The sequence below is a fragment of the Biomphalaria glabrata genome, chromosome 11, assembly GCF_947242115.1.
Source record: "Biomphalaria glabrata chromosome 11, xgBioGlab47.1, whole genome shotgun sequence".
NCBI lineage: Eukaryota > Metazoa > Mollusca > Gastropoda > Planorbidae > Biomphalaria > Biomphalaria glabrata.
The window spans coordinates 11481697-11508177 of NC_074721.1; the positions used below are offsets into that span (position 1 = coordinate 11481697).

At 33.9% G+C, this 26481-nt stretch overlaps 1 protein-coding gene across 2 annotated transcripts in view; it reads right to left on the reverse strand.

Moving 5' to 3' along the window:
* LOC106054814 (leishmanolysin-like peptidase) overlaps positions 1–25764 on the reverse strand; it is a 39769-nt gene extending 14005 nt beyond the window's left edge. Inside the window, exons 1-10 of one of the 2 annotated variants that reach the window (XM_056004173.1) lie at positions 25680–25764; positions 16564–16763; positions 15853–15987; positions 14322–14510; positions 11978–12150; positions 6020–6125; positions 5490–5590; positions 4171–4288; positions 3314–3421; positions 844–920 (exon numbers count right to left, since the gene is read on the reverse strand). In XM_056004173.1, coding sequence (XP_055860148.1) covers positions 844–920; positions 3314–3421; positions 4171–4288; positions 5490–5590; positions 6020–6125; positions 11978–12150; positions 14322–14510; positions 15853–15987; positions 16564–16698 — 1142 coding nt within the window. In that variant the 5' untranslated portion in view covers positions 16699–16763; positions 25680–25764. Of the gene's footprint in view, positions 1–843; positions 921–3313; positions 3422–4170; positions 4289–5489; positions 5591–6019; positions 6126–11977; positions 12151–14321; positions 14511–15852; positions 15988–16563; positions 16764–25185; positions 25342–25679 lie in introns of those variants that run through there. The other variant, XM_013210848.2, reaches the window with a different exon arrangement.
* Between the last annotated feature and the right edge of the window lie 717 nt (positions 25765–26481).

Genomic DNA, 26481 nt, shown 5'->3' on the forward strand with positions numbered 1-26481 from the left:
TATTATGCTCTCTCATTTAAGACACAAATCACTAGGACATTAAGACAGTACTTGTATAGCAAACAAATTCTACACTCTTGTATTATAAAATCACTGATTACTAGGAATTAAAAACAGATATTGTATAGTTAATAAAATATAGGTTGTCATCAAAGTACAGATCACTAGGAAATTAAAACAATCATTTTATTGTTAATGGAGGTGTGGTGGCTGAATAAGCACTTGGCTTCTGAACTGAGGAGTCCAGGGTTCCAATCCTGGTGAAGACTGGGATTTTTAAATTTGGGATCTTAAGGGCATCTCTGAGTCCACCCAGCTCTAATGGATACCTGACATTAGTTGGGGAAAAAAAGGGGGGGAGCTTGGTCATTGTGATGGTCACATGACTCCCTTGCTAACCATGGGCCACAGAAACAGATGACCTTTATATTATTAGCCCTAAACATTGCAAGCTCTGAAATGGGAAATTTAAAAAAATAGCTTTTATTAGTGCGACTTTTATGCTTATAGCATGCTCAGAGCGCTATGGTCCAATTGGTGAACCAGTAAGGGGAGGGAGGGTATATGGGAGAAGGTTTTCCATGCTGCCTTTAGACTCTCATTAAACACAACTCTGCTTGAGTCAGGTGTCAAACCTCGAGCTCCCTTGATAGGTAGCCAAGCCAAGTTGAAGCCTACTTCGACTCTCTGCCACACATCCTACTTTCCTTCCTTCCTGTTTAATTAATAAGTTGTATAGGTGCTCATTAAGGTCACAAATCACAAGGACATTGAGACAGTCTTTGCACAGTTCTAATTTATGGTGTCCCTATAAATTACAATATTTTGTACTCAAAGTTTTACCCTGTATCTTCCATCATGGCAAATGTAATCCTTGAAAATATAGAGTTGTGTGTGTAGGTTCCTGTCATGGCTTCATTCTGACAATACATAATTACAATTTTTGAGATACGTGAATGCTACTATACAAAACATTCACAACTTAAAAACAAGCAAAATATAAAAGATTATCTAAGGGGAAAAACTGTGTTTTCATAGCTACATATATCAAACTGTAAAATTTAGTTTCCTTAATCAATATCAAACTGAATTAATTAATTACCACTAATTAATTAATTAAATGGTTAATTTTTTTATTGATTCATATTTTGCTAGGAACAATGAATAATTGTGCAAAGTTTCAACTCGATCGAGAATGTGAAGTGGGAGAAATAACATGTAAAAAAAATTGTAGACAGAAAAAACTTTGTAAAACAAAAATTGTAGTGTTCATAATGTTATCCTTAGAACACAGAGAAAAGATTTATGAACAAAGATATGAACAGAGTTACTGCTGTTTCTAGCCAGGTACAAAAATATGAACAGAGTTTCTGTTGCTTCTAGCAATTTTTTTACTGCTGAGTCTCTTTTAAGATGACATCATAGTAGAATAGCATGGTGTTCACAACTGCTTATCACTGTCATTGAGAGTGTTTGCTAGAGTTGGTTGTTGTCATAGGATTTCTCTGAGGTGGGATAATTGCAGCATTCAGAAAGGAATGATCAATGTTTCGAGGTTCTATATTGTCAACAGTTAAATCTCTACTTGCTATGAACATTTAGCGCAAAAGGTAAAACTAACTCATTATCATGTCAAAGTTCTATTAGCATTAGTTGAAAGTTGCCTTTGAATTAAATAAGTAGTGTTAATTATCTACAAGTCATTATGCCAAAGTCACACATAAATATTTGTTTCTATCATGTAACTTTATTTTACAGATTACTGGATGACCTAAAAAACTTGAGCTTAAGATAACATTGCGATTAGCTATGCAAATGAAATATTTGTGGGTTTTTTAATTACATGTCAACAAAATGGATTAGACAATAGCCTAGGAGAAAGCTATTAAAGCTTTGTCAATTAATAAAAATCACTTCTTCTTCATCGTTCTCATTGTTATGTTGGAGTGTTCATATGACTAGACCAATACATGAGATGAACTGCGCAGTGGTTTCCAAATCAGGGAGCTCTCCATATAGTTTTCTTTCTATTGGGGTGATTTGGGGCCAATGTCTTATACGGGCCTCTTGGTAGAGAGAGCAGTTTTGGAGGACGTGGTCGGCATTTTCTGGTGATACTCCACATGGGCAGATTTCACTGGTTCCAATTTTGAGCTTCCGGAACATGTGTTGTCGCATTCTGTTGTGTCCGGTCCTGAGTCGAAAGATTAGACGCTGGTCTTGTCGGGATAGCTTATAGTAAGCATCATCTTTCTTGTGATTTGGATGGGAGCTCGTCCATTTCTCATTTATTTTATCTACAATTAATTTCTTCATTTCTTCTGGATAGAGAGCAGAGTTTACTTGTGAGTTTGTTCTCCCACTCTTGGCGAGTGTGTCAGCCTTCTCATTTCCTGCTAGTTGTATGTGAGCTGGTATCCATTGAATGACAGTTTTTTTGCTGTTGTGGTTGAGCTTTGTGAGTGCTGTTCTGAGGTTTTTAATATAAGGGGAATCAGAGTTTTGCAGGCTTTGGAGGGTTGTTTTTGCGTCTGTTAGAAAGACAATCTGACTGTGAGGGGAACTTGGATGATTTGCTAGCATGGTAGCAGCTAGTGCTAGTGCTTCCCTTTCTGCTCTGTGACTGTCAGAGAGCTCTCCAGTTGCAAAGGATTTTTCTAGTTTTCCTCCATCTGGCCATTCGATAAGTATTCCAGCTCCTCCATTTGTGGTGGCTTTATGGGATGAGCCATCCGTGTAAACTCTGATCCACTGATTGCTAGGGTAATTGGTATGTAGAAAACAGTTCACTATTTCCTTGAGCTCTGTTGGTCTGTAATCAGATTTTCTTTTTATGTTTTCAATATGGTCCCTTATAGTAGGAAGAGGGCTTTCGTCCCAGGGTGGAGATTCATTATAGTGTATCGAGGATTCCAGAGTAATTTTTTCAAGTTGGTGTTTCTTTTTTAGGTTTAGAGATTCCTAAAAATCACTGATTTTATTATTATTATCTTCTTATTAAGTACAGACGTTACTTCAAAAAGATGATCCTACGTCCTACACGTCATGCATCTAGTTGCTGTTTTTTAAATTTGATAAGCAAAATGTAAATTATTTAAATATAACTTAAATTTAAATAATTATTCAAGGTAGAATTGTCTTTTTATTTATAAATCAAGATGCCCTTAGAGCGCTAAAAATGTGTAGGAATATTAAAAACATAAATTTTACAATGCAAGTTGGGCCGATGGAAAACTTATGATTGAGAATAAAAATACTCAAAAAGGTTTAATGTGAAAACATGCAGAGATGAGATAGTTAAAGATCCTCTTACCTCGAAAATTCTCTTTTCCCAATGGGTCACGGCTGTGCCATCACCACCTTGATCCTCAAGCTCGGCACCTTCCAGAGAAGAACAGTTGAAATGAAGTCTGACTTCTTCCTGGTATATGAAAGTAAAAGGTATGGCTAACAGTTACTGTAATTTTTTAAATTTTAAAATGAATATTCTAAAAATATATATTTCTTTTAATACCTTTATAACAAAAAAACAAGCTTCATAATAACTCAATTTCCGAAACAGAAAAAAAGAGCTGTAATCAATGGGTTTTTAATAAAAAAAAAATGTATATCTGTATTATGGAGTATGTGTGTGTGTGTGTGTGAATGTTTCTATGGTGACAGCAGGAAGAAGTTAGCGATTGGTTGGTGCAATGTGAATGATGCAAGATAAGCAGCACTGTTGTAAGCTGTCTTGGGTTCACAGACAACTTTAGGATGCCAGAGTGATGTGTGTTAGATTTGTTTATAAATATAAGTTTATTTCATTTCATCTCAAGTTAAATTTATCTATACTGTAATAAAAGTTATACTTATTTTTGTTCAAAAAGAAGTTATTTCAAGTTTTTTAAGTTGAAATATAATACGCCTACAGCAGTTTAGTTGTCAACAAGCAGTTTGTTGCTAGAAGTCAACGACCATTGATAATCCTGTTTATATTCTCATTCTGAACAAGACCTGAAGAGTTCTTCTTAAAGTTTAAAAAAAATAACTACTGGTAGCTTTATATCACATTGTACCAATTTCTAGCCCAATAGATGTTGGGTTAAATGCTATATAACTCAAAATAATAAGTTGGCAGATAAGAAATGGTACTTTTTTACCATAATGTAATACAAACTCTAAACTTACCACAACCTTTGGTGTGACCATCATGAAAATTTTCTTGGTTGCTACACCCGAAATTTGATGCCAGTTGGGTCTGAAAACTGCTCTCACTGTGTTGGTACTGCTTAAGAAAACATTCATTCTGAAACACAAGAAATACATTCATTCAAAACACAAGAAATACATTCATTCTGAAACACAAGAAATACATTTATTCAAAACACAAGAAATACATTCATTCTGAAACACAAGAAATACATTCATTCTGAAACAAAAGAAATACATTCATTCTGAATAGCAACAAGAAATACATTGATTTACAGATGAAATGATTGAAAAAAATTAAATTACAATTTGTATCCTGCAGGATATACAACAATTCATTAAATAGCATCCAAATAAGCATTGAAAAAAAAAAAATATTTATATATAATATATATTTATTTGTTTTCAAGTTTCTTTAGCTAATTTATGATGTGTTGTGGAGTTCGTATTAACATATAAAAAAAAACATTCTTTAAAAAAAAAAGGGGGCTGTCAATGCCAGAAGGCAAACTAACAATGGCCATAATGTTGAATTTTTAAGGCTCTGTCACAATGTATCAAGTTAAATGACAAACAATAAAATATTCTGTGAAATATATATCAGTGCCATACAAAATTATAACAAGAAAAATATAAAAATAATTTAAAACAGGAAACATAAATAATGCTTAAAAAAAAAAAACAAAGCTTATACAAAGTATAGTTGTATCACTTCAAAGTATAGTTGTATCACTTAGTTTGGATAAGTCATAAGTTTGTAATAGATCTAGACAAACAGCAATAAATCTTTGTGATTTGAAATATTTTGTAAAATGTTTTACATGTTTCGGATGTTCCTTCAGAGTTGAAGATAGTTTACTTCCTAGTCCAAACCTCCCGCAGGACGACGGGGGATGGGAGCGGGCAGGATTTGAACCCTCGACCATCGATAAATCCGAACGACAGTCCAGCGCGCAAACCTAACGACCAGGCAGCCATCCATTGTTTTAAGCTTTCTCAATATGCCATGATTCCTATCACTTATCTGGACCAGTTTGGAAAATTAAGGGGGGGGGGGGGGGGGGTGAGAGAAAGAAAGGGATATCTTGGTGAATTTTACCATAATCGTTTTTTAAAAGCATTTATTTAAAAAAAAAAAAGGGGGGTGGGAACAACCTGATTTTAAACTCATGACAAGCCACGTCATGAATGTTTAAGGTAAAAAGTTAAAATTCCAAAAGAAACCAATATTTATGTGCTACAGTTAATGTTTCATGTCCAATTGTTAATATTTCAAAAGAAAAAGCCTAAACACTTACTGAGCACTGAAGTTCCTTGGTTGTCTAGTTATAGGATCTCTTTCAGTAAGAGGCTCACCAAGTGAATTGCGATAAAATGCATAAAGTCCAGCTGTAAACCCCTACCATAAAAAGAAATACAGAAAAAACAAAAGATTTGTTCGTACAATACATTTAATTTAAACAAATTGTAATATATAAGAAATATGATTATAATTAAATAAATATGATAAAAATTTGTAATAATATTAACAAAAATAAACGGTGCCAGTAATTAATATATTCATCAAAATCAAAATTAATATAATACTACTAGTATAAGGTAAATTGATAAATAATGTCCTATACTAAATTAGAAACAAAGATTTGTGACAAGAAAATATATATATACGGTTATAAAAAAAATTGATATAAAAGAAAATGTCTTTATTAAATAAGAGAAATAATAATAATAATAAACATATATCAGAGCTTTCCTTGCATTATGAAAATATTTCATTTGTTTCAAGGTTTCATGTACAAATAAATGGTATGAACTAACTAACACTGACCAGAGCGTGGAGAATCTCATGCTTGATGGTAGTCAGCAGTTGCTTAGTATTGTAGACAGAGGCTAAAATAATGCTGGGACATATGTTACAATAGCCAGCCACAGGCCTGCATAAGAAAGAAATGCATTTTAAGTCCAGCATGGATTATCTTAAGTACTCTGTTTCTGCTCAATAGGTGGCTAGTCAAAGCAGTCAGAACTTTCTACTTAATATTCAGTGCTAAGAATGTAATTAATAAAGGTGAATGAAAAATTAAAACCTAAGTATTTGTGCATTCCAAGTATAAAAAAAACAGTTTATTTGCTTTGGCAGTTATTCTGTTCTTTAAATGTAGAAAGTAAATGTTATGAATTTTAAAAAAAAAGCTATTTACTTTTCCTTTTATGTTCCTCTTATGGGTTATGGCGACTAAGTGGTAAAGTATCTGACTGGGATTTTAAACTTCTGATTTTAAGACATTCCTGCGTCCACCCCTAATGGGTACCTGACATGCGTAGAGGAAGTTAAAGGGTGTTGATCCTTGTGCTAGCCACAATACCCTCAGAACCTGTCGGCCATTGTTGCTGCCATTCATCGCAAGTTCTGAAAGGGTACTTTTACCCTACCTGAGCAGCAAGTTCTGAAAGGGTACTTTTACCCTACCTGAGCAGCAAGTTGTTTTTAGGTCAAGGACACATGAGGGTACTGTATATGCAGACAAAATAGCAAAAAAAAATTTAACGTAACACCTGATGACTATTAGGACCTGAATGTAACCAGGAATCATTACAAACTGCTAATTTTTAACCAGGATCCAAACTTGAGTCCTTCAAACATTTATGCTTAAGAGGCTTAATTAAAAGAATGTCTAACAATATAGTTTGTATGTATTTCACTCAAATTTTTAGGTTGTCCGAAGAAAAGTTGATTTGACAATAAACAAGAATGGAACTGGCTTATCTCTTGATATCCTACTAAAAACAGCTGCTGATGGGGGAAAATGGAGGGATTAGGTTACGTGAGCTCTCACAGCACCCCTACGACAAAAGTCAATGGACATATGAGAGAGAGAGACATGGAAGGAGATGCAGAACATAGAACCAAAGCTATTACAAAACTTCATAGTGTCAGGCATGCTAATATATAAATATATACACAATATACAATTCTTGGTCCTAATCACTCCTAATATATAATCACTAATTCTCCTGCTTTCTGTGGACAACTGTCAAGAGAAGGGGTGTGTAAGATTTGAGATTGTGTGTGTGTTTGTTTATTATATTAGTTGTGAGTTTTGAATTGTTTTTATCTCCACTTTTTCAAAGGGGGTAATAAGTGTATGTGTATCCAGAGGTCAGTCTAGTCAGTTAGAGAGCTGACCTGGTCCGAGTAGGGTGTTGGTGGTTGTTTTGGGTTATTCTGTTTAGAGTAAGGAGATATTATTCTTTCTATGTGTGTGAGCTGAATATTTTGATAATGCTAAGGTGTTTGATGATACCTTGAGATAATACATTATTAAATTTAGTCTAAGCACCCTTAAATATTTAATTTGGGCACATTTAATACTTTTTAGTATATTATGATTGTGTATTTTATATTATATGTGTGACCCATTATATCCTGTAAATAAATACTAAGTTTCTACTCCTTTGTTGATTGTGATCTATAATAACCAATAATTAATATAGAAGAATTGACAACTGTGGCATCTCCTTCATGTTGAACATAAACAGTGAATCATACCCTAAGCTGCAACATGCACTCGTTATACTAAAAATGATTAGCACTCATTCAGTGTCACTCTATACATTTAATATCATACCTATAATACTTGTACACTTTTAATGATCGACAGATGGGGCATCGTATTTCACCCCACTAAGAACTGACCCAAGTTCTTTACAACAGCAAATAAAAAAATTTAACCTATTCTTACTTAACATAAGCCTAGGACAACTAGGCCATTTTCAAGATCAAAACTGGAGCGATTCAAATGACCAAACACGATTTTATATTCGGAATGATCAGAAGGAACGTACAAAATGGTGATTTTAATGGCTAAAAGACTAAATAATAATTCCTTCTGCTTAAGCACCTTTTTTTGGTGCACAACTTTCATTCATTCCATTTTGTTATTTATGTCTATTTCGTCACAGTATTAGTACGTTCATGTAAGTCTCCCCTAGGTCTAGATCAGTGGTTCCCAAACTTTTTTGTCTCGTAGACCCCTTGTCATGTTTTTTGGTTATCCGTAGACCCCCTGCTATAGTTATATTGAATTTTTGAAAATTCATCAATTTCAAATTACACATTTTGTTTAAAATAATTTCTAACCAGTGACACGAGTAGTGAAAACGTTTTTTAAACCTACATTTTAAGTTGAATTAATTTTTTAAAATAAATGTATTAACAAAATTCAAATTTAAACCATTATATAACAGTTAATATGTATCGTTAATATCACTATACACATTTTTTAAAGGTTTGCAAGCTCACCATCCGTTGCTACGGAGATTATTTTTCATATAATGATTTGTTGGTTTATGAAGTAGTTCTTCAAAACATTAAATATTAATGTGCCTTAAGTATCATAGTAAAAGATTTCACAAAGAGCAGTTTTTCGTGGATTTTTTGAGCCATAATAATTTGAATAAAAAAATACATCATTACCAGACAAGGTTGACTCAGCCAGCTGTATAGAAAAATTTGTTGTTTGCAGAAATATGTCGTTTGCAAAGACTTATATAAGAAGCAAGAAAAATCTGACTATATTCCAACAGAGCTCAAGAATTGAGTGAGCTCTTCTACAAATCCATTACCCTAACAACCAATGAGTCAGAGTTTGCATGGATGGTTCTCAGAAAGCCACCACAAACGGAGGAGCTGGAATACTCATTGAATGTCCCAATGGAGAAAAAATAATTTAAAAATTAACCACAGAGAAGAAATAGGAGCACTGGAGCTAACAGTTACCATGCTAGCGAATCGGCCAAGTTCGCCAAACAGTTAAAATTTTCTTGACCAATATTAAAAATAGTCATTCAAAGCTTGACAAACTCTGATGTATCCTAAATGAAACAACTCATGATGCCTGGACTGATGTTAGGTGGTCACCTTGCCTGCTCGCATCATCCGTCGGGAGATTTGGGTTAGGATGTTATTATCCACATAATCTGAAGGAACATCCAAAAGATTTTGTACAAAACATACTGTGTGACCTGTTCTCCAATGTTTAAATAGAAGGTAATAGAAGGCTGACACACTTGCCAAATGTGAGAAAACAAATACACACTTGAACATAGCACTCTATCAGGAAGAAATGAAGAAACTAATAGTGAATTGTAAAAACGAGAAATGGACAAGCTCTCATTCGATATACAAGAAAGATGAAACCTATTATAAACTATCCCGATAGAACCACCTAAAATTTTTCACATCAGAACCGTACAAATCATAATGAGAAAACATATGTTCCGGAAGCTCAAAATTGGGACCATTGAAATTTGTCCTTTTGGAGTGTCACCAGAGAATGCCGCCAATGCCTTCACCAAGAGGCCCAAAACAAGACACCGGCCACAGAACCCAAACATGAAATTCTTTTAATGATATAAGTTTGTGTAAGAGTTTTTACTATTTCTTCAATGGCTAGTAAAATCAATAATTTGCCTATCATGTGTAGGTTTTCAGTATTTTAATATAATCATTTTCTCAATGTCATGTCAAAGAGAGTTTTTGTGGGTGTATTCTGAACTTTATCTTTGAGTGTTGCAAACTTTTATCTTTTTATTAGGGTGGTATCATCTCAAATGATCCTCCAGCTTAATTGGTTTCATAGCATCATAAAAAAATGGCACATTAACACTCGCTTGTTTGACAAGGAAGTAATGAAGTTCAATTTCAAATATTTAACGCTGTACAGTTTACATTTATTTATTTTTAAGTTATAACTAGACAAAACTACACTATTTAAATATAGTTATTAAATTAAACAAAACAATTTTTCATTCAATCAGCAGGATAAAAATTTTAAGGATTTTCTAAGGTACAAATCATAAATGTGTGTATGAAAAAAATTCCAATTGTCATAATTAAAGTCACGACATGATGAATTAAGATTCTTTATCGTAGACCCCCTTGCACATCTCATAGACCCCCAATTCCCTTTTTAACTTTCGTAGACCCCTTGGAAGTCTTCGTAGACCCCTGGGGGTCTATATAGACCACTTTGGGAATCACTGGTCTAGATAAATGTCAGAGTGACTCGGAGGGATTACCCTTAGATAATTGTGATTATCAAATGTGTTTTAACATCTGTATAAAAGCATGTGTGTGTGTGTGTGTGGAGAACATAAATGGCAATGTCATTGATTCTGAAGATTAAAGGTGAGTGCAGTGCTTCACATGACCACACAAACCCATTTGAGACCTGCATATTTTTCTGCATTTCGTGCAGACAAATCTGTTGTCCGCCGGCGGCCTAGTTAAGTTTTCTTTTGGTCTTCTGCTCTTGTCATAATTACTACAATGTAGTGAACGATAATGTGTAGAACAATTTTAAAATGAATTTAAGGGCCTATTAAAAGAATGAGTATTTGTACATGTTTTTTTTTGTGGGGAAGAGGCGTTACAAAACAGTTTGTGAAGATGGTGCCTCTCTAGATCTAGGACTGACAAAATAAAAATAAATATGGGCCTAAGAAGTGTTTGTGCATGGCTGTGGGCCCTTTCATTTGTAGGATGAAAGAGACAAAAAAAAAGGACAAAGAATTTGAGGGCTAGAAAATTGTGTTGGGGATGGGGAAGCAATGTAATGCGGGCCGTTTTATGGATGGGTTTAGCTCTTTCTCTGCATAATTATTTTCCACGTTCTGGCGGAATTATTCATTTTGCTCATTTATATTTCACTACCCTGTTATGATTAAACGTTAATAACTTTTTTGTTTGTTATCAAAAAATGTTATATTTGGTATACTATTAAAGGAGAATGCACACCCTTTTAGAAAATACTAATTGATGTTTATAAAACCTAAATAAAAGTTTATTTTATATAATGATATTTAAAAATAAAAATTACAAACTGTGACTAAGTCTCCCTTAAAACTAGATCTAGACTAGATCTAAGAAATATTTTATGATCCATATCGAATAAAAAAGTCTTTTTTATGATAGCTAATTATATTTTCAAAAATAGCATATATAAAACATTGATATTAATTGTCTTGAGGCCAAAATCCCATGTCACACCCCTATAAAAATTTAATATAGAAAAAATGGAGCCTTTTTTAGCCCCCACTCTTTAAAAACATAGTTTTTTGTAAATACACAATGAAATTTTTTTTTTTCAAAGGGAAACTACTCACAATTTATTTATAAGCAATTTAAAGTATTTTGTAAATAAAGAAAACAAATTAACTGACTTTTTAAGCATTGACGATAATATGGTTCATTAGGCTGCAAAATGGGATAAAATCAATGATGGTATCCTTGATTAGGAGAGAAAGAGTTAAGAGTGTTCCAGGTTAAATAAATATGTTGTTTTTTTTGTAAAATGTTTTACATGTTTCGGATGTTCCTTCAGAGTTGAAGATAGTTTACTTCCTAGTCCAAACCTCCCGCAGGACGACAGGGGATGGGAGCGGGCAGGGTTTGAACCCTCGGCCGCCGATAAATCCGAACGACAGTCCAGCGCGCAAACCGCACGACCAGGCAGCCATCTAATATATATATACCTACCAACCAACTATTTCAACCGTAGCGCTAGCATGGACATCATCTAGTTTATATATAAAGTTGAATATGGATGGTATTTTTATACACAGACTGTAAGATGAATAAACCTAAGATCATTTGAGCAAAGAGTGAGTTTGAAACTGTGGACCATATAATGGACAATTCTGAGCTTACAGAAACAAAAAGAAACAACAGATTTCCTTATATCTATAAAGTGATAGGTATACAAAGTACAAGATAAAAAGTTACCTATCAAGAGCTGCCTCTTGCTGACAATGAGCTGCAAAGGCTATGGTCTCCTTTTGTTGACACCTTTCTGAATGCTTGCTGGCAACGTACAGGATGAAATCTGCATCAATCCCAGGTGATGAGGACACATCATCTATGTAGGTTTGTAAGTTTCGATCCCAATACCTACACACCTATAAGAAGAAATGTTAAATAAATAACGAAATAGTGGTAGAGATTGTATCAAAGGTTCAAAATTAAATATATCTAAGACCAACCTGTTTAGATCTTAGTGAAAACTGAGACAAGAAACATTTATACATTATCAATATGTCATTATATATAGTTAGTATAAAAGAAATGGGATGTGATAACATTGGTCCGAACTTTATCTTATAACCTTGGTTAGGCCAATAATAGAATATGCATCCTCTGTTTGGGACCTCTCAAGTCAAGAAAACATTTAGAAACTGGAACAGACACAAAATAGAGCAGTGAGGTTCATAACAAACGAATATTCACATTTGACTAGAGTAACACCTTTAGTAAAATCACTAAATTTAGAAAGCCTTCAGGATAGAAGACTTAAAAGTAAAGTAGGAATTATACATAAAACACTGAACCATAATCTTCAAATACAAAATTTAATAAAATACTCAGAAAGACACAAAGATAACGGCACATTCCTCATTCCATATGCTAGGACAAATTTGTACATATGCTCTTTCTTCCCTAGCGCTATTAGAGCATGGAATGGTTTGCCTGAGCTAGCCAGGAAAACCAGTGACTTGGCAGAAATTAGGTCATTGGTTAATATGCATGACTAAATGACATAATCATCTTCTTTTTTGAAGTAACATCTGTATCATATAAGATAAGATCTTGTGAATATTAGAAATTTTAGACTTGTAAGAGTAGTTAATGCTATTCGGACATCTATAGGCCAAAATTTCAAAGTTTGACTTTAACAGTGCATTATTTGACAATGGTTCAACATAGAAAAGAAAATGAAGTATCGAAATCTTCTTTAGTTTAAGGAGAATAAGAATGACTACTTATATTTGTACACCTAACCTATATTTGTTATTATATTTAAGGTCAAAGAGGCCATGTTATTTCATTGAATTCAGACAAATTTGACCCACATTATTTGATTCCGAATGTGTCTTTACCATTATAACTGGAGAGCTCTCTGACAGCCAAAGAGCAGAAAGGGAAGCTACCATGCTAGCAAATCATCCAAGTTCCCCACACAGTCAGATTGTCTTTCTAGCCGATGCGAAAACAACCCTCCAAAGCTTGCTAAACTCTGATTCCTCTTACATTAAAAACCTCAGAACAGCACTTACAAAGCTCAACAACAACAGCAAAAAAAACTGTTATTCAATGGATACCCAGCTCATATACAACTAGAAGGAAATGAGAAGGCTGACACACTCGCCAAGAGTGGGAGAACTAACTCACAAATAAACTCTGCACTCTATCCAGAAGAATTGAAGAAATTAATTGTAAATAAAATAAATGAGAAATGGACGAGCTCTCATCCAAATCACAAGAAAGATGACAAGACCAACGTCTAATCTTTCGACTCAGGACCGGACACAAAAGGATGCGACAACACATGTACCGGAAGCTCAAAATTGGAACCAGTGAAATCTGCCCATGTGGAGTATCACCAGAGAATGCTGACCATGTTCTCCAAAACTGCTCTCTTTACCAAGAGGCCCGTATAAGACACTGGCCCAAAAACACCCCAATAGAAAGAAAACTATATAAAGAGCTCCCTGATTTGGAAACCACTGCGCAGTTCATCTCATATATTGGTCTAGTCATCTGAACACTCCAACATAACAATGAGAATGAAGAAGAAGAAGAAATTTGATTCCAGACACCATAATTTATTTCAGACAGTCTCTATATTTAGGCATCAATAAACTCAGATTTGAATTCAGATTTTCGGATTTAAATTTAAAAAATATAGTCTTAACCCTAGGAAGAGGTAAAGTCATCCTGGTAACATAGGAAAAAACAATAACCTAACTTGAAATTTGAAATTCTTTTTTCTTACATAAAAAGATAGCTAAATGGAAGAATCATTGGAAAATGGACAAGCACATTATAAAGCACGCTAGTTTCATATTAAATATCAAAATAAAGATGTAATGACCACAAAAACAGTGAGTGTTCGAATTCATGTAATATTCGGATTAAATAAACTACTCTATATGATATTCATTAGAAATGAAGAATAAACATTAAATGTTCGATAGAATTATTCATCTTAATGTTGGAACTTTCTTTTATTATTTTAAGTAACTTTAAATACCAGAACAGGTGAGAGAACTGAAAAAAAAAATATCCTCACATCCAGATGTTTTTCGGGAACCCTGACAGCACCACACAGAGTTATTTCCTTACAGCTTTGCAAACAATAGGTTGAATTTTTATTGTATCTAACACCATACATGCATGTTCGGCGAAGTCTGATGGGTGTTGCAGAGCGACGAACATTGAGGGCTGACTCCCAAAAATGTGCTGCTTCCTGTACATGAGCCTTAAAAAAAACAACAATAAATATATATATATATTATATGTTAATGAGTTTAAAAATTGACTACCTCAAACATGAATTGGAATAAAAAAAATTAACTGTTTAAAGTTGCTCAATTATATTGGCTAGAATGCCACAGAAGCAAAACGTTTGTTGATATGATCGGGTAATGAAAGTTTGTGGGTTAAGTATTAATTAACTCTTTCAGTGAGGCAATACTCTCAGCGATAAACTTGGTATATAAGATTTATTTCACTTTTTATGTTAAACTTTTTATTTCTCCCAATTTTTATTTTCCGGATATGAGAGTGATTGTTCTTTGTTTTGGTAGTAAATTGGATGCAGGACCAACACATTTAAAAAAAAAGATGTTAGTGGTACCTCTTTTTTAGTTTATTTCCCAAGACTGGAAAAATATAAATAATACAATTTCTTAGTGAATTTTTTCATCTTTTATGAAATTTGAAGTGCTAGAATGTGTTTAGTTTTGAATATATATAATGGATTAAATGTTTAATTAAAAGGTTAAATCTTTCAGTATATCAATTTTCGAATGAAGTTTTTATATATATTTCCGTTTTCCGTGCTAAGCTGAAAATTAATTTTAAAAATTTGTTTGGAATAATTTATTTTAATTATTACACTTTTGTAGCCCATTCATTTTCCTTTAAAAAATTCTGGGGACTTGTGATGTGGCCATCGAGTTTAACCTTGCGTTTTTTTCTTGTAGTTTGAAGGTCATTGTGGGTTCCTATTGCTGTATTAATCCTGTCTTTAACCTCTTTGTTTTTGATGCAGTCTTTGTAACTAAGTAATACCTAGGATTTTTCTGTAGCATTTCAATTCCATTGATAGAATCCTCCTCTCGAGACATGCAGTCAGCATCCAAGATTTGCAAACATAAAATAAGAATGTGGCCATGATCCAGGAGCGCAATAGTCTGATTTTAGTGGCGAGGGCTATGCCATTGTCTTTCCAGATTGTTTTGATTTTTGCAAGTGCTGCTGTGGACTGTGCAATTCTGGCCAGTAGTTCTCACTCCAACTGTGATTTTAATCTTGTCTCTAATGTTATTGTTGAAGTGAACCACACTTGGCCTACTTATAGAGGTTCTGGATTACTATTATTGTGTTATGATTTACATTGTACTTTTCCATTGTCGACCTAGAGTGTCCTATGTCATACTTTGTTGAAAGCTTTCTTGAATTCAATAAAGATATGAAAATGATTCTGTTGGTGTTGAAGCTCTCACAGAGTATCCAAAGGTTTAGGATTTGTTCTGTTGTGATATGACCTTGTCTTTAATGTGTAAAAGTGAACGATTACACTGGAAAAATAAACTCACTTTAACGACCATCTGCCTTTCCAAACTCAACTCAGATATACTGTCATCAAAGTGTAAGTGAATACGGAGGGGTTGGTCAGCATCACGTTTCCTTATCACATGTTCTGAGTCCAATTGGACGTTATAAAACACATCCTGGGAATTTACATAAAAAATTTTAAGATTAAATATTAAAATATTTGTCTAATATTTTCAGCAGAGCTAAGAATGCAAAGTACAAAACAAAACAAAAAATTGTGTCACTCGCTGCTTTCTTGTTATCTCGCTAAGTAACTAGCAAGTGTGCTAATAAAAATATACACAGATAAGAGGCTTGCAAAGACAAAATATCTAAACAAAACATATCAAGACAAATTATCTAAAGACCAAGTATCTAATGACAAAAATTGAAGGCTCAGATTCAAACCATAATTTTGTCTATTGGTGTCTCTAATTGTTTTTTAATATATTTTTCAGGGGATGTTTAGTTGGAAAAAATTCAAGATCAACTATATCAAAACCTCATCACACACCAGTATCCCCCCCCCTCCCAAGCTAGGGTAAAAAAAACTCTAGGTCCACATAAAGCTTTAGCTTTAAAAACAGTTCAGCTTTATAAACAGTAAACTCTATTATCTACATTAGAAGTCTTGAAGTCTATTAAAAATATTTAGATTAACATAATTTATAGGACATGCAGCTGGATGAAAGAAGCATTAACTAAATACATACGTCTTGAAGTCGACCAACTGTGTGATGACAGTGGTTTTCCTTCCTTATGCGTGGAACTCCAGCTTGCAAGACAAACAAGAAGTTGAAAATTAAGACCCAAAAAGGAAATTGAAAGAACTGCTTCAGGCAACCCATTGCTTTCAGACTACCTCACTCACTTGGATATTTTCTTTTTCACTACCATTGCGAAGACTTAAGAACTGGGGGAAAACATTTATAATGATTAGTGAAAGCCATATCATGAAATTCAATCTCTTACAATATGTTAAAGCATATTAAATAATAACAATAACCACGATAGCAAATCAAATTAGCAACTTCATTTTTTTTTTTTAAGTCTTTAAAAAGAATAGTATGTGTATCAAAAAAAAAAACTACTGCATATATATATTGGTGCTATCAATGGAGTCTGAAATCAAAGTGATTTTAGAAAATTTGGATTTTACATATTATAATTTGAATTCTTGTGGAACAACCACTTTGTATCTACTACCTAGATTTATCTTTCTAATCAATCTTATCTATAATTACTTCTATTCATATGATACCCAATTAAACTTCAACAACAATACAGACAAGAGTGCCTTACTTTTAATGTCTACTCTCTTTAGATTTCTATCCTAGCAGTAGCAAAAACCAAACAAATAAACAATACTACAGCTATTCATAGTATTGTATTAATAACAGTAAAAATAGTAACATTAGGCAGTTTGATATAACAGCCAGAAGAAACAAAAATTAAAAAAACAAAAACATTGTAAACAAAACTGTCTCCTCTTTGAAATTAAACATTGATATGTTAATCCCATTGATTGCCTCTGCTATTGCAACATCAACTAACCAAGTTCACTCAACATATGGCCATTATGCAATCAAGTTACAAAACCACGGGTCAGAACATCTTGACCTTATTTTGATTAGTGTATGTAAACTACAACAGTATAGACTTTTGCTTCACTGTGCTTGCATACTTGTGTACTTGTCCAACATGGTAGTCTAATGTTATGACTGATAAAAAAATGAATGGTTGGAAACCTTTGTTAGTCAAGTCTGCACTACAAATAATGATGTTATTGAAGTACAGAGAGACTGCTTATAATTCCACAACTGGTCAGGAAACGTATCTTGTATAAAGGACAACTGTATGCCAAGGCAATCTTTTTTTGGTTAGCTGAAAGATGGTTGGCATAGCAGAGGTGTACCCAGAAACACTTTAATACAAGCTTAGGTACCAACTTGCTTTAACAGCAGCAGGCGACTTCCAAACAAGACAGATGGAGATTGAGAAAAGAGAGCCTGAATCAACCACTAGTGGAAAATGGTTATGTCTGCGCTGGATATGGGCAAAATATGTAGGTGGCAGATGAGACTATGTAGCAGTTACAGTATGAAAGACAAGTAGTTACAATCTACTTCAGTCAGACTGACAGAATCATTGTTCAAGTCTAGAAATCTAGATCTATATATAATATATATAGATTTAGACCTAGATAGTAGTAGTAGATATCTAGATTATTCTGTTACAATTACTAAGTTACTCATACTGACTAACAATAGTAAGAGACCATGACAGTCTGTAGAGTAGTATAATATTAGATTTTAGTTAACCAGTGCAGACAATAAGAGCCATTTAATTATCAACCTACAATAAATAGACTACATCTATCTTATAAATCTTATCTTATCTTATATAATACAGACATTACTTCAAAAAAGATGATTATGTCCTATGCGTCATGCATTTAGTCATGCATATACCAATGACCTAAATTTTGTTAAGTCACTGGTTTTCCTGGCTAGCTCAGGCAACCCATTCCATGGACCATGCTCTAATAGTGCTAGGGAAGAAGCAGCATTTGTACAAATTTTTCTTAGCATATATGGAATGAGGAATGTGCCTTTTTCTTTGTGTCTTTCTGAGTATTTTATTAAATTTTGTTTTTGTATTTGCAGATTATGGTTCAGTGTTTTATGTATAGATCTAATTGCTACTTTACTTTTAAGTCTTCTATCGAAGGCTGTCTAATGTAGTCATTTTTGCCTAACAAACAGGTTAAAAGCCCTGCCGCAACTATTTTAAAGTTTGAATTATAATGGTTAGTCCTAGGAAAAAACTGGAAACATAGAATCTTTAAGCTCGTCATCCATTTGTCATTAAAAGTATAATATATTGTTTTGTTTCGCTATTCATAGTTACAATAAAATATTATGTCAAAGAGGATCGGATCAGTATTAACTTCCTCCCCCACAAAGAACAATCTACAATTTTCCAACTAAGAACAGGACACACACCTCTATTAAATTACCATCTGAACAAAATAAACTCCACACAACTCCCCCTTTGCAGACACTGCACCCACCCTAATGAAACCTTAAACCATATTCTCTTTGAATGCCCCTCCCTAATCCTAATTTTTAGATGATACTGATAGATGAGATCTATAGTAGATTCTTATATCTGAACACCGACTTACTGGAACTAGATCAAATTTTTATTTTATTTTTTTATTGGGTGAAGGTTTAACTAACAAAAAAAATGAAAGCAGCTTCTTAATCTGCAACTAAAGGACTATAAAAATAGCTGTATTCCTTTGAATAACCACTCATAGTCAAGGTTTTATTTTAAAATAAAGTGGGTCACTTCATGCTCATATATTGAACGCAGTTTTTGGGCTTTCTCCTCACTTGGACAGTGAGCACCGTCGTTGAACACAACTATGTAATTGCTAATAAATTATATCTGTGTTACTTAAAATTTTTTTAGATTGTATTAAAAGAAGTAGATATTCACTTTTGCAATTATGTATTTATAGTCTATTTTCTCATATACTCTCTCTCTGTCTCTCTCTCTAACTCTCTCGATATATATCGTTTATAGTTTATTATTTATATACCTATGTAATCTATGTGTAGAAACAGACAGAAATAAATCTATATAGATTAAATATCTACAAATTAATTATTATAATTTAATAAACATGATATTTTCAACTAGGCTACATTGGCTACTTTTATTTTCTCTGTATTTCTTTTAATTCCCATCCAAGGACCCTCTTCTTGTATTCATAATTGGAATGTTCGTTTGTGACACATTAACACCCCCTCCATCCCATAGATGCTTATAATTCTTTTCATGACTCTCTCCCCCTTTCCTCCACTGCCTGTTTGATAGTTTGTGACACTAAATGCTTTAAAGTGTATACCTGCTCCTCACCGCCAGCTCATCTGGAGTGATCACCTGCAGTGGGCATGGTCTCTGGCTTCATATTAGCAGCCCGCACTTTTTCTTTCATTCATAAATTATATATATATTATAGATATAATATCTCAATCTATGTCATGTTTATTCCTTGAAAAAATCATAGATTTATTAATCCCAATAATATTTCTTATTACGATTTTGCTGTGTCCAAGGAAGGAGAATGAGCTGAATTCATTATTATTCGTTGGACACCCCCTTTTTAAATTTTATTTAACAGCTAACGGTATAATTGTGATTGGAATGTCTTTCTAAAGATGTTTGGAAGCTTATTTTGATATGCCCATCAGCCTACGATCAGACAGGCTCATAATATAGCCTTCATCCCTTATATGGGTATGAATTGCCGGGGAGGTTAAAACAACAGCTTTACACACATGGTTACCGAGAATCTAAAAAACTGCCAACTGCTTTGGAAAAACGGAACAAAATTACCGGAACTTATCTAACATTGGACATGCGCAGTCCCGAAACATCATTTTTAGCTCCAAACATAAAAACATATATATGGCTCCTTTTGTCTCGAAAGGCAATGGATGCGCCCAAGTGAGTCACTGGTTTTAACTTAATCTTGAGAAGGGGCAGAATCTGGTGTGGCTAATCAAGCCAATTCTAGAACGGCAGACTTTGCCACAATTCGTACATGTGTATGCCTCTGATTTAGGGCTAGCAGACAGGGTAGCTTTCTTTTTTTCCCTCTTGATTAAAGCCGCTTCAATTCTTTTGTTCTCAGCAAGGGTTGTCCCAGCACGCACAGTCTGTCTCCATGCACTCCGGTCTTTGGCTATGTTTTCCCACATACTTTCACTGATGCCTGAGGCTCTCATGTCTCGCTTGCAGACATCTCTATATGTTAGTCTTGGGCGGCCCTTGGGTCTGACTCCTTCCACAAGCTCAGCATATAAGATATCTTTCGGGATTCTACCATCTGGCATGCGGGTGACATGTCCGAGCAAGCGTAATCTTCTTTGTGTCAGGAGAGCATACATGCTGTTCATATTGGCCAATCTCAAAACTTCCTGATTGGAGACATGGTCCCTCCAAGAGATGCCCATTATGCGTCTCAGGCAGCGCAAGTGGAAACTATTCAATCTGTGCTCTTGGTACATGTATGTTGACCAGCTTTCACTGCCATAAAGGAGAGTGCTCACAACACAGGCGTTGTAGACTAGGATTTTGGTCGCTGTGGTCAATTTACCATTTTCCCAGACGCGCTTGGAGAGTTTTGCCAATGCTGTGGTAGCTTTTCCTATCCTTTTTGTCAGCTCGATGTCTAAGTCTAGGTTACTGACAATTGTTGAACCCAAGTAGGTAAATTCCTGCACCACTGAAAGGGTGTGGTTCCCAATTTGTATTATAGGTATTTCTGCGACGTCTTGTGCCAGGATTTCGGTCTTGGAGAGACTTATAGTAAGGCTGAACTCTTGACAAGCAGCTGCTAAGGTGTTCACTAGCTTCTGTAGACCTCCTTGTGAGTGAGACACGAGTGCCGCGTCATCGGCAAACAGCAGTTCCCTTATCAAGATACGACGCCTTTTCGTTTTGGCTTTAAGACGTGCCAGGTTAAAGAGCCTTCCATCGGATCTGCTATGGATGTATATTCCGTCTTCCAGGGATTTAAAAGCACTGGATAGTACGACTGAGAAGAAGATGCCAAATAGTGTAGGGGCCATTACACATCCTTGTTTTACACCGCTCTTAATGGAGAATGGCCTGGAGGAAGAACTTTCAAACTGAACGGTGCCCTGCATATTTTCGTGAAAAGCTGACACTAGTTTTCTTAACTTATTTGGGCAGCCGATTCTCTCTAGTACAGCAAACAGACCGCTTCTGCTAACAAGGTCAAAGGCCTTGGTCAAATCAATAAAAGCTATGAAGAGGGGCTGCTTTTGTTCTCTGCTCTTCTCCTGTAGCTGCCGCAGAGAGAAAATCATATCTGTTGTAGATCTACCTGCCCTAAAGCCACACTGCGACTCTGGATAAACACGATCTGCCAGGATCTGTAATCGCTTTAGTAATACTCTAGCAAAAGCCTTTCCGACTATGCTAAGCAGTGAGATGCCTCTGTAATTGTTACAATCAGAGCGGTCGCCTTTATTTTTATAAATTGTAACAATGTTGGAGTCTTTCAATTCCTGGGGGACCATTCCTTGTTCCCAGCACAAGCTTAGCAGTTCATGGAGTGGTTTGATTAGGGCATGTTTTCCAGCCTGAATAAACTGAATTACTTCAGCAGGAATGCCATCTTCTCCGGGTGTTTTCCCATGTGCAAGCATGTCAATGGCAATTGAAAAACATATGAATTACAAACAAAAAAAGCGACCCATTCAAGGAAGGAGAATTCGATGGAGTGTTCAAAATATAACTTAAGAACCTCCTCTACTCATCTAGTACTACTAGTACTAGTAGATCTACTGTTACACTGTTAAAGCCGTTTATTACAACAATAATACATTGAGTACTATAAGTTTATAAGACTATCTATCTATAGTCTATAGTAAGTACTTTACTATACTATTATTATGTTATAATTTATATGTATTATTATTTACTACACAACCGGTGACAACCGTACAACTGACGGGCGTATCGTATGACAACTTTTTCAACTACAACGCAAAGTCAAGTCACGTCAAGCGCGGCAAAGAGTAGAATCTAGAATCTAACTAATTATTACTAATTTTAACTATTACTTAATAATAATTACGGCGGAAAACAGATTGAGTTCTCAACATTCTACTTTTAGGACCATTTTTTTGACCAATTTCAAATTGGCTATTATTGACATATTATATATCAAATTTATTGCCCAAGAATAGAGGAATTCAAAAAAAATAAAATCAGAAGCAGCAGACAATTATTTAACTTGAAAAAATGAGGTCAAACACACTTACCCCTAATAATGAAAAATCCATCACTCACAGAAGATATGTCCAATTATCCATGAATTTCACAAATTCACAATATTATTAATAGAAAAATGTATCACAAAGTAAAGTATATTTATAGAACATTTGAAAAAAATATATAAACATGTGTTTTAAGACATTTATGCCTATTAATTGAGCCCCCCCCCCCCCCAGACCCCACCCCCTCGGTAAAAAAAAAAGTTGCAAATTATACTTTATCATCATCCTGAATAACAAAACCATTATCAGTTTTGACATATAATGTATCAATTTTAATGCCCAAGAACAGAGGAATCCAAAAAAAGTAAATTCATTATCATCAGACAAGTATTTAACATAAAAAAATGAGATCAAACACACTTACCCCTAATATTGAAAAATCCAAAATTCACAGAAGATATGTCCAATATTCCATGAATTTCACAAATTCACAATATTATTAACATAAAACTGTGTCACAAAGTAAAGTATATTTATACAACATTTGAAAAAACAAACAAACAACTTTGAAATGTATTTATAACTAATAAATAAGTCTCCTCTTCGGCCCACCCTACCATAAAAAGTCACTTTTTTTTTCTTATATTTATCTTCATTTTTTTTTACATAAATACAGTATAATATATAGATCTAGATGTATTTTAGACTAGAAAAGATCTAATATTAAATGAATTATTATCAAGATATAAATAGATCTTGTTCTTGATCATTTCTAGATCTAGGCATTTGAGGTCTAGACTCTAGACCTAATAATAGGCTTAAGCTAGAAGTGCATGGTGTTTTCTGTTTACTATCTCAAATAATCTCAATTTTTGTATCTGTTGTAAATGTTGCTGAGAAAAGAAATAAAAACATTTATATTTGGTTTATATGTGTTTGTTGTTATTTTTAACGATGTCTTAAGTTTAAGTCATAAGATGATAAGTGGATCTATTCTTCTATAGTCTATATCTATAGTAATCTATAGAGATTTAGAATTTACTATTTAGTCTTAGATCTAGACTAGTCTAGATCTATAAATCACAAACATAACAAGTATTATTAGATCTAGTGTCTAGATAAAGAAAAATGTAGTATCTGCGTTATTTTGGTATCTCTACTAGTCTAGATCTACTAGTACCTCTAGACCTAGATCTAAATTACTGTCTAGATCTAACAATGGAAGTGATACATATTACAGCACTCGATTTTTTACCGGTCAGCATTTTTTTTAGATCTAATCTAGCAATACCGTAATTAATTTTAATCTAAACATTTAGAGTCTATATCTACAATCCAATCTTAAATCCCGATCTTGGTTTTTTTGGCGTTAGTAAAAAGAATTTACAAAGGAAAAAAACACTCGTAGTCGCCGTAGAAGTTTTTCTAGATCTAGATTCTAGAATGTCTAGATCTAGATCTAGCCTCTATTAGACAGTATATAATCACTAGATCTAGACTAGGGCTAGGTCTAATCTCTATTATAATAGATTATAGATCTATGTATTCTATAATCTAGATCTAGTCTAGATTATAAAATATAAGTTAAAATTAAGATATATCGATCTCCATGCGGCATCACGCTGTGTAGCGTTTAGCCTGTTTAGCACGCGTGCGTTATTGCCGATGTCCGGTTATTCGAAAATCGGTTGTTCGAAAGCGACAACGTAGTATTAAAGTACAATAATTACCTTAATAGTTGATAATATTATAAAAACTATTGTCTTATGGATAGTTCGGACTGAGATCGCTTTTAGCGATGTTTCTTTCTCGAGGATTCAGAGCGAATGATTGAAAAAACAAGTTTTTAAAAAAGCGTAAGCCCTCCGATTTCGACGACACCACTTCCGATTGGTTTATAAAAAACGTAATAAAACATTATTTTTTATATTTTTTCCCCTTTTTTAAGTACGAAAATATAGCAATATGATTTCTAAAATAAAAATATGTGTTTCCTAATTAAAATTGGTAATATTTAAGTGTAAATAAATAAATATCGGCAAGCGTACATTCGCGACAGCCAATTTTCGTATTTGCATCGAGGCTATTTTTTTTTAATTCTAGGACAAACGAACCATTCAATTTACTTTTTTTTTCCTTGAACATTTACAACAACCATTTTTTAATGATAAGTAGGCAATTTTTTTCATATAACTATAAAAATAATATGTTTCTTACCTTTTCAAAGGGGATCACATAAAACCACAAGTAAAACCTCTCTGTCGTGAATAGCCTACTTGGTGAATTTCACAAGTGCACAAAATCTTAATAAAAACGAATTTCCACAAAATGTTGCTTATGAAGCTTACACAAACATAGATCTACGTATCAGATCTAAAAAATACGTTACAGGTGGCTTAATTTCAGAGATAATGAATATTGACATTCAAAAATGCATTTTCAATGGGAAATCTGTTTTCCGCCTTACTAGATCTACATCTATACTTATAATACTATAATAATAATGATTTATACCTCTTCAGGCTCTTGCTTTAGATCTCTAGTTTAGTCTCTATGCATCACACACCTAAAATAAATAGCCTATTAGATAGATCTATCATATTAATATTTAATATAGATCTAGAGTTAGAGTCCAGATCTATCTACTAATCGTCTAATCTAGATCTTCATTTATAGTCAATTTCTAAGGATTATTGATATTATGTACTTTGCTACTAATATATTATCGATAAATCATTGCTTAACTGAACTGAACTATATAAATTAGAGATGGCATGAATGAACGGATTTACTATGAAAGTCTCATCATCAGATTGTCAAAGACAATTCGCAGCTTTGCCAGAGCTACCGCACTCATAGACAAAGGTAAACCATATCTTAGCCAAGTCCTCTTACAATTTGAACTAAACCTTCTAAGACCGATAGCAGACAGAATTATATCAAAATGAACAAGCAGGCCGCAGTACAAAGGAACACATCCTAAACCCAGGATACTCAGCGAGAAATACCTTCAACACCAACAGAATCTCTCTTTGTTGATTTCAAGAATGCATTCGAGAGAGTCTGGGCCCGTCTGGCATGGGGAACTCTAGGTCACTAATCGACAAGTAGGCCACAATATAAACAAAAACATAGTTAAAGTAATCCATAACCTTCACTAGCAGACCACAAGAGCGGTGTACTCAACAATAACATTGGGGACTGAGTTTAAAATCAGTTGTAGAGAGTCAAAGCCAGTGGCGTAGCTAAGGTGCTTGATGCCTAGTGCGGCATCTCCTCATGATGCCCACCCCCTCGGATATAAAACAGCGAAAATACGTTATTATACAATAATTTTATCGAAATCTGTTATCCACCAATTGCCTAGATAGTGAAAACCATCACTGATATATCACTGGTATTAATTATTGATCAACTTAATTAAGTCTGAAAAACATCGTTCGCATATAGCCATACTTTCCGCAATTGTCAGAAATATGTAAAAATCTGCTAATTCTACCTGAAGAGAATCTTGGACATCATTCTTTTTCTCTCAAAGCAGAATCTGTTCAATAGGCATCACGAATATTTAGACCATATTTAGAACTGAATCATCTAGTGGCATTCTAGCTGATATCTTTTTTTTTTTTTTTTAACTCAAGATTTCAAACAGGTCATTGTTTAAGAACTTCAAAGGCTTCTGAAGAAATCGCCACAAATTGTTGACGCCTCTTTCGCTCCAGACGAATTTTTGTTTTTGTCAATATCGCTATGACAATATCAGGATTGATTTCAATCTGAGGATTCAATAGTTGGGAGAGCGACAAAATT